We start from the raw sequence: 9,577 nt of genomic DNA, 5'->3' as shown, positions 1-9,577 counted from the left end.
TCTTTAATAACATAGACAAGCTAACTGCCAGCTTATAAATGTATTGGATGGTTTTCTACACAGTAGCTGAATTACAAGAATTAGACTTAGTTACAAGTAGCTACTGCAGTTGTTTCTTCCCAAATTTTCATTCATTTCCTGGGAAAAAAAAAAAAAAATGAAAAATTAACTTCTTATGCCAGAAAATATCTAAACTTTACTTGCAGTTTAAAAAATTCTACCCCACTTTACTACTGCAAGAGCAGGAAGGGCATTAACATGTGCCCTCAATGCGCGTGCGTACTCGGGCAAGTTCCACATTCCCAGGCTACTGGCCTCTATTCTGCTCTGCTCTGCCTGCTGCAGGATTCAGCAAAAGCCTAATTGAGAACACTGCCATATAGGGAATAGAGGAAGATACAGTAGGTACTTCTGTTCTCTGTCGTTCTGGGGCTTGACACAAAGCAGTATCTCTTGGGGGAAGGGGGGTGAGGTGGGGGTGGGGAGTAATCTTTGCAAGCACTATTGAAAACAATTTAAGTGTTCTGTTGCAGACTGATTAAAATTACCACGCATTAAGACAGCCAACAGTGAACTGTACAAATACACCACTACGTCTACCTCCGTAACACTTAGCAGCTTAAGAGTGTTGAATTATAAATGAGACATCTGATGTAAGACAAACAAGTTGTCTCAGAAACACATCAACTCCAATATGTTGACCTAATTTTAGATTGCCAAGTCAGAAAGCGTGTACATCTACTGCTGCTGGATCTTCTTCCACTTCACAACTCCTGGGACTGTGTGGTTACAAAATCCTTACCCTGCACGTTTGTCTGTCTGCACAATTTTTCCTGTATGATGTATTTAGAGATAAACCATTACAAGAAAGAGCAAAACAATGTTATTTTACTTTCCTAATCAAAATTCAAGTATATTAAATATGAAGTCATGTTCTAGATGAGATAATTTTGAAAGGAATTTGTTGTACAAAGTTTAGATGTTATATCTGTACCAAACATTTAATTCAACAAAGGATTGATTACATCAAAAGTGATTGAATTTGAACAAAAAGTAAACAAAAATGCATATTCAAGATAGTTTAATATGTATTTTCTGAATTAGAAATATCACTTTCTTAAATGAATGAGAAGTTCTAGTGTAATGATCCGTTACTCCCCTTCCCATCACTCCATTACATTATTTATACATATAATACAGAGCCAATCGCAGTTGGAAACAACAATATTAAAATAAATGTTTAATAGATACAAAGGATCTTTTCTTCACAACGCAGTTTTTCTGGTGTCTGGACACCATTTTAAAAGTAATTTTCTATTAGCATTAAACTATTTAAGTGCAAAACAATTTTGTTTTAAAAATCTATGATTGCAGCATCCATCTTCCTGAATAACATTTTGAAGCCAGAAAGTAATGACTTTCATTTTCCATGAGTGCATTCCAGGCTGTCTTCTAGCCATCTCTGGTTAAAAAAATCAGTGCAAAATAAACAATGGTGAAGTACTAGTTTAACCATTGAACTTACTTGAATTTAAGAAACATACTTTATTTTACATTATGTATATATATCTTTTATTTATATATTTATAGAGAGATTAAATTACACTGTACTTGAAAAGTATAAAGAAAACCAAAAATGTTACTATTATTTCCTGCAGCACCAAAGGAAGCTTTCCCCCTGCCACAAAAACCCTTCCTTGGGTGCACAGATTAGCAGTATTAGCTGTAATAAGAACTCATTACATTATTCCTTTGCAAATTACTATGTGATTCACATAATTCCGTGTTTACACTCTGCCACATTACAATTTGTGATGCTCTTTGCCTGAAGAACAGCTCCTGGTTCCACTGTCATTACTTCTTGTCCTGCGTTCAGAGGTTTGCTAGCAGTAGTGTGATGGCTATACTACAGTTCCACTTGGAGAATTGGCCTGGTTTTGGGATGACAATAAACCCTGCAAACAAAGCAATTTACATTAATCCAGCAAGAGAACCTGACATTAAGTTTATAAAGTTCTTAGACTGAAGCTAAAATGAGTACATTTTATTTTTACCACCAATTGCTTACTTTAGACATCAGCACCTTCTTCCCTACAAAAGAATCTAGGCCGCTATTGTATCAGTCAGGCAGCATACAAAAGAGCTCTTGGTAAGTAAGAAAGCAAGCATGTGCGGTTATGACACACAGTGACTCTGATCCCAGCATTTGATTTAATCTACCTTGCATTTTGATTCATTGCAAACTGCAAAATGTTAAAAACCGTACATCAGAAAAGTGATCAGTGTTTTATTAGGGTACCAACAAACCAACCTGTTCCAGTATCAACAAGGTTGACATCTAACCTGATACAGGGAAACAATCTCTGAAATGCTACTGAATTATTACAAGCTTCAAATAGAAAAATAGATTATCTACCCAGGTAGTTATTCTGGTAATTTGAAGAGAGAATGAAACACTGAGCAAGACTTCATAAAATATTCCCCATTACAATTTAAGTTTGCATTCAGGAGAGCTTTTCACCAGCTCGTTTAACAACATCACTGCTTAAATAAAATGAGACTTACTCATTTCAGACGTCACTGCACAACTGCATGGCACCCGTTGCTACACAGAGGCTGCTGTAATGATTTAAGACAACTATACCTTACGGATAGGTATCAATGAATAAATTCCATTTCAGATTTATGTATACTAGCCCCTTTTCAATCATTTACATAAAGATAACTGTGTATCAGACTTAATTAGGAAAAGCTTAATACAAAAATACAATCTGGTCTTCTTGTAAGGTCACGATTTAGTTGTAGCAAGTGCCAGCAGGCTGAGGAGGACAACGGCAGTTAAGCTGGAAGCACACCAGTGAGTATCACTGTGTGACTCTACTATGCAAGCATGGTAAATGCACTTTTAGCAATTCCTCTCAACAGCTACCAGCTTAGGATCTTACCTCAAAATTAAGATCCTGTGACTCAGACCCATCAAACTAGACAAGCTCAGGCAGACAACTGGCATATAACATAGAATTAGCCTACAACTTCAGAATCTACAGGAGCTCTTTCTTGCTTGGATCCAAGAACTGAAAGATCATAGCTGGGGGAAGAGAACCCTTTCCACAGAAGAGGTGGAAGGAGGGCTGCACTGGCTGGATTCAAGTCATCAAGTTCCTGCTAAAACCATAGCCTGCCCTTTCAAAACACATCTAATCTACTGGCTCAGATCTGATTATTCTGGATACATCTGCAGGATTTATAGCAGACTATGTGTATGTGTACACACATTTATATAAAACAAATGTATGTGGTACTTCATTTGGTATCCTCCGTAGATCACACCTGCAGGAACCAGAACACTTTATTTTTACTTGTTTACATAGTGGATATCAGATTCAAACATCATTGAGGTAGACTGAAGTAGGATGTTCTTTAAACTTGTTCAACACTCAGTACAAAGATACTGCCTATTTCACAAGAGGAGAACAGGAAGTTTCCTAGCTATTAGTTAAGGAATAGATGGTGAAAAAAAGGCAGAATTTTGAAGCAAACAAGCTACTGAAGCACTTCTGAAAACGTTTACCAAGAGAATTTTGTTTGAAAGTAATGGAGATGAATCAGAACTCTATATAGTTCATTACTGAACATTCTTCTTAAAGCCAGCACTGAAAACAGTTTCTTACTGGAAGGTCTTCCTTTTCAGAAGATTACATCCCCTAAGCAACTTTAAGTACCCTGGAAAAAGACATCCAAAAGTATTATTTTCAGTCTTTAATAAATCAGTGATCCAAGTTGTTCATAGGCAAATACATGCTTTCAAAGCACATAAAAAGTACCAGAAATGACATAATACTGGGTCTTTTTCAACAGGTTCATAACCGTGCTTTGCAGACAAAGAGAAATAAGCACTATTCTACTATCAGATTTACACTGGAACACAATCAGTTGTTGGGAAACAAAATGAAGAGTTATTCATTTTCCTACAACTCCTCTAAAAATCCTTGCTCTGCATTAATTCTGCAACTGTGAGCAGGCAAGCCAGAGGATCACCAAGTGGAAAGAATCTGACAACCGCTACCCTTTTGTTACTGCAGACAGGGGAGAGGTCAGAAGTTTTGTATATTCTCCCAAGTACTGAATTTCAGAAGAGACCTCAGATTTCACATAGGAACAGCAAAATAATTCAGTTTTAGGCACAGAAGTTTTACCAAAGTTACGAGTGTTCTCAGTTGGCCCTGAGTAACAAAAAGATTCTGCAGAATTTGCCATTGTATTGCAGCCTTTCAAGCAAGGGCAGTTTAAGAAATCATGGTAGGTGCAACATAGGAAACTTCAGAAAGTCATGTTAGAAGAGCAAAAGAAGGCTCAAAAAAAGTTAAGTTTGATACAGAAGCTACTCTTAAGAATCTGATCTGTTGTACAAAGCGTGTGGTACTAGAATATCTGTAATTGCATTCTCTGGGAATAATACAATAGATAAGGTTATAAAAAAGCCACAGAAACCTCCTGCCTCTAAATGAATAAAGAAACTGGGCTGCAATGCTTTCTGTGATGAAACCATCCAGCCTTGGCAACAAGGTGGTAAAAGGTGGAAGAAAAGCTGCAGCAATTAATAGTGCAACAGCAGAGCTGTACAGTTCAACAACCATGACCAGAGTTGAGACATGAGCACTGCAGATCTTCATGTGGTACAGTGCATCAACTCAGAGCTAAGCAACACATCACACTGAGCGAGCAGCAGAAACAAATTAGGAGATTGTTCAAAAAAGTTCTGAAAATAAAGGGAGTCTTTTATTAGTGGTGTCATTCTGTAAGCATGTGGGTCTTAGCAGGGGGTGGGAAACAGAACAGCAAGGAGACCCAAGTCAGAAATTTGCTAAAGCAATCCTCAGAGAGGGTTCTCCAAGTAGGTCCTGCATCTTCTGCCATCATAATGGATTACTCTGCAGCTGAAACATGCTTCTTTCCCAGAGGATGGTATTTTTCTTACATCAATTAGCAAAGGGAGAGTACTGCATGCGGGCTGTTTCAGTGCTAGTTGCAAAGTCTGCTCCAGGTTTGTCTCTGCATTCTTTGACTTCCCTAAACACTCAGGACTTGGCATATTCAGTAAAAATAGGCATGAACAGGTAGGAATGAAAAGCCATTAACAATTACGATCCAAAAGGTCCTTTCCACTGACAGCTGTAGCACTCACAACTGTCCCCTGTCCAGAAAGGCCCACAGCAGTCTTGGGGTTAATCATGCTCACAACAGACTGGGGGGGGGGAGAGCAGTGTGGGGTTGGTGTTTACAGAATTCCACATATGCTTCATCCAGAGTCTGTTTTTTTTCCCCCAAAGATCTGAAACACAAGGTTTCACAACAGAAACTATGAAACACGAGTCCAGAACTGCTGTATTTAAAAAAAAGTCAAGACGATACCAGTATTAAAAAAAAAAAAAAAGGCACCAGTAACTACTGAGTTAATATTTTCTTCATGTAATTAGAACAGGATTCACTGGAGCCAAAGATGCAATCATATGCTGTTTCACTAATATAGAAAATAAACTGCAAGTCTGAACACACAAGCAGGAGATGGGAAATGGATGGCAATGTGCTACCTCACAATGCTCCTGGCACATGCTCAGCCTTCGCCCTCCTCCAGCCAAACAACTCAGCTCCTGCTCAGTAACTCGCTGGACTGCTGTCAGAACTCTGCACCTCTTGCCTGCTTTCTGTTTAGAAATCAAAAAGTAGAAAAATGAAAGGGTCCAATGTAACAACCAACATAAAAAAACCCTGGGGTGTCTCCCAGTGCACTTCACTGAAACAGTTAAACCAAGTTTTAAAAAAGGCTGAATTAATCACTGCCCATACAAAAATAGCACTGATTTGTTAAAGCATTTCTGCTATTGCTAGTATATGAAATAATGGGGAGGGGATTTATGATTCAAAGAATATTCCATATTTATTCCTGTAAATAAAAATTCCTGTAATTTATTCCTGTCCAGAAGTGTGATATTCCTGAAGTAATGTGAAAAAGCCATCTGGACCTTTGTTTGACAGAAGAGCCCACAGTCCAATACAGTATTTGAGCAACAGCAAAATGCCAAAACAGAGTGAGATTTTTCACATTTGTTTAAAATTCTGTAGTCAAATCAGCTGAATTGGTTTTAAGAGTTACATGAACAAAATCTCCAACAGTTTCTTATCCAAACGATTCAGCATTTATTAGCTTAAGTCTCTGAACCGCATATACTCACTAAATTAAGATACTAATGTAATGGAGTCATAAAAATCAATTGAGAATGGTCAAGGAAGCACATGCTGAACATTTACATAATATACAAGATATATTTTGTATGGGATTTAGGGGGATACAGCAAAGCTGATAACTTTACATAGTCTATGTATTCACTTAACAAGAGTTTTAAGTGTATTATTTGTCTTCTGCTCCCCTTTTAATTCTTTGTTCTAGTACTGTTACAGGAAAGTATAAATGCTTAAACCATTTGATACTGCTAAAAGCATGTAGCAGCATCAAGGGAGTTTCACTTTTGACTTTTCTGTGTACATGAGGGAGTTTCTTCTCCTGAGAGGTGTATCACCATTTATTCATTGCCAACAAAAAGAAAAATCAAGCCTGCTAGAAAGCCAGCAAACTAACTAAAAATCTGCCTTGTGGCATTAGGCAAGAGTGCTTCAAGACCAGCATAGGACTGGCAAATGGAAGATACACAGATGCAAGAGAAAAAAAGTAAGATGCTACTATGTGAATCAGAATCACAGACTACTGGGTTGGAAGGGACCTCAAGAATCATCTGGTCCAATTTTCTAGGCAAAGTATGACCTAGACAAGATAGACCAGCACCCTGCCCAGCATAATCTTGGAAGTGTCCAATGCTGGGGAATCCACCATTTCCCCAGGGAGATTATTCCCATGGTGGATTGTTCTCATTGCAAAAATTTTTCTCTAGTGTGCTGGGAAAAGCAGAAAAGGCTTTTGCCAGCAGAAACCTTATCTGGCTCGAGCAATAGAACTTCAAGCTTCGTTTCAGTAGTAACAGCTCCCATACTTAAAGGTTTCTTCAGCTTCCTCAAACACAAAAGCCACTAAGATTTAAAATTTTCAGATTAGAAAAGAATGAAATTGACCTAAATCAGGGAAAATATCAGGGAAAAGCATATGACTTAAAGCAATACAATTTGGGTTAGTTGTAAAATAAGTGTGGTCTTAGCAGGAGAAGAAATGAACCAAATGAATTTGGTAAGGTTGATGAGCACCTACCAAAAACCCCACTTCAAAATGCAGAAAATAATGTGAACATACAAGTTATTTCCTTAAGATTTTTGAGCAATGTTATTAAAGACAAGCAAGACAACTTTCATGTTCCATGACATCTTTTGCCAAAGTATCTTCTATGACCACAGAACTTGTGGAAGATAGTTTCATTTCATCCTTGCATTGACTGCTGAGAAACTAGTTTGACCAACCAGTTCTTGCATCATTTGACGTAACTGGATGTTCCCAGAAGCTATCAGGACGGATTTCATTTTGTTCCTCCATTGGTATTTGTTCTTTATACTTGTATATTTTTATATTTTATATATATGTATGTATATACACATATATTTGTATACACACATATTTGTATACACACACCATCACAGTGGTCAGTCAATACCTTCTGAAGTACCAGAAAGTTCTTAAGTTCATGTAAGAAAGATTGATTTCCTCAGCTTTATTCTACAGAGCATTTTTGCTTAACAGATGAACTGAGTCCTACCTCAATTAGTCTCGGCCCGAAGCAGCTAACTGCTTCTCAACAGTTAACTGAAATTTCTTAAAAGTGCCTCTGAAACACTTTAGTAAGTGCAAGTTATTTGGCTCCTTCATCGGTTAACACAGAACCACAGCTGCAAGGGTGATGCAATCCCTAGGCCACTCAGATGGAAGGAGAACATCTTGAGTCTTCACCTAAATTGGTTCCAAGAAATTTTGCAGCCAGAGTTTTGGACTGGTTTATAGCTTTAGTTGAGACGAACTTAGTTCTAGAGAAACCACAGCTTTTCTAGACAGAAACACCTGAATCAGCCATACCCGCAGGGCTGTAAATTCGGCATTCATTAGGTAAATATCAAGATCCAAGGCTGGAATAAAAAACATACCCCGCACCAAAGTCCACTAAGGAAAGAGCTCCTGTAGAGTCCTAGAATAAACAACACTCTGCCCCAGCTCCTATTTCACAGGTAGGCAGAGAGGATCTAAATATGTCTGTGTTTAACTGAATCTGAGTTTAAACCAGCTTGACAAGTCGTTTGGTAAGTATTCTATTTCTTATTACTCTAGTCCTAAACAAAAGCAAGTATCATGAAACATGACCTTATCAGCAAGATTTAAACATCAAAACATACGCATCATCTTGAGATGAAGTGAAATATTTACTCAGAACAGGTTACAGGATGTGATTATGTTCTTACTTTAAAATATGGCAAGTTAACAGCTTTCATTGTGGCCATTTGTTAAGCACGTTACGTTAGCATAAGACCACCTAAAGACTGCAAGATAAATTAAAACTCAAATGTGGAAAGGACTATTGAAAGTTATCTACATTTACAGTTCAATCACACATTTTTATTTAACATCAGTATACAGAGGACAACCCCAGCAAATTATTTTGTAATGTCAAGTATTTAGTAAAGTTCTTCAGCTGTAACAGTGACAACAGAACAGCTAAAAATAAGCAGTATGAAACAAACATGATCTTCTTAAAATTATAAATATACCAACAATACTTCTTAAAGCTTAATTATTGCAACAGTTAAATTAACAATAGTTCATGTTAGAAAGGCTCTATGAAATTTATTCAAGTTGTCAAGAAATTAGATGGAAGTGTAAAAAGGAAATACATATGAATTTTACTTCTGATTTTCACTAAAGGTAGTCAATACAATTTTGTACAGTATCACCTAACATGTCAATCTTTAACAAACTCAGTATACAGAATTCATAAAATGCAGAAAAAATAGTTTAATCTTTACACGTAAATTGACAGTAAGTTAACTGACACAAATTTTATTACTGTAACATAAGCAGGCCAGCATTTTAAATATTAATTTAGTAGCTTTATGTTGTTAAAGGGGCAGACGTATACAGTCATTCCAAGTACATATTTTGAATAGGTGATAATTCAGAACATGGGTTTTCTAAAACGTGTTTAGTAAAAGTAATGTTATTTCCTAATCCAGACATCCTCATCATAAAGCCTTTACAGGGTTATGATCTCTCCTGGCTGTATTCAAGCCACTAGTCACACCTCCTCACGCACATGCCCTGCTATAAATACACATACCTTGCTATAAATATCACACCAGTGTTCTAGGTTTAAATTCACCCTGACAATGCAGGTATGCTATGTGCAACTTTGCTATTATGCACATTACAGAAAGCCTCAAATTTTAGCTTGGTAACCTGAAGTCATATAGCTGTGTTTCAGTTTTACTATAATCATCCCTGAAGTTTATACAGATACCGTATCACGTTGAAAGAACTCTATTTGATAGTACTTAAATACCAGCAATTGAACTTCAATTGTAATGATGAAAT

At 37.0% G+C, this 9,577-nt stretch overlaps 1 protein-coding gene across 5 annotated transcripts in view; it reads right to left on the bottom strand.

Annotated features, from left to right (window-relative positions):
• Positions 1-1,064: 1,064 nt before the first annotated feature.
• WDR20 (WD repeat domain 20) overlaps positions 1,065-9,577 on the bottom strand; it is a 50,704-nt gene continuing 42,191 nt past the window's right edge. For 4 of the 5 annotated variants that reach the window (XR_008970619.1, XM_057397082.1, XM_057397085.1 and 1 more), the window contains one exon: positions 1,065-1,955. Coding sequence is in view for 4 of the 5 variants with exons in the window: in XM_057397082.1 (XP_057253065.1) it covers positions 1,902-1,955 (54 nt within the window). In the remaining variant the exon portion in view is untranslated. Of the gene's footprint in view, positions 1,956-8,055; positions 8,262-9,577 lie in introns of those variants that run through there. The other variant, XM_057397089.1, reaches the window with a different exon arrangement.

Source organism: Pezoporus wallicus, unplaced genomic scaffold (assembly GCF_028554395.1).
Source record: "Pezoporus wallicus isolate ANWC-B61680 ecotype Strahan unplaced genomic scaffold, APGP_CSIRO_Pwel_v1 contig_7068, whole genome shotgun sequence".
Lineage (NCBI taxonomy): Eukaryota > Metazoa > Chordata > Aves > Psittaciformes > Psittacidae > Pezoporus > Pezoporus wallicus.
Note: the sequence above shows the minus strand (reverse complement) of the source record. Positions and strands in the feature narration are given on the sequence as shown.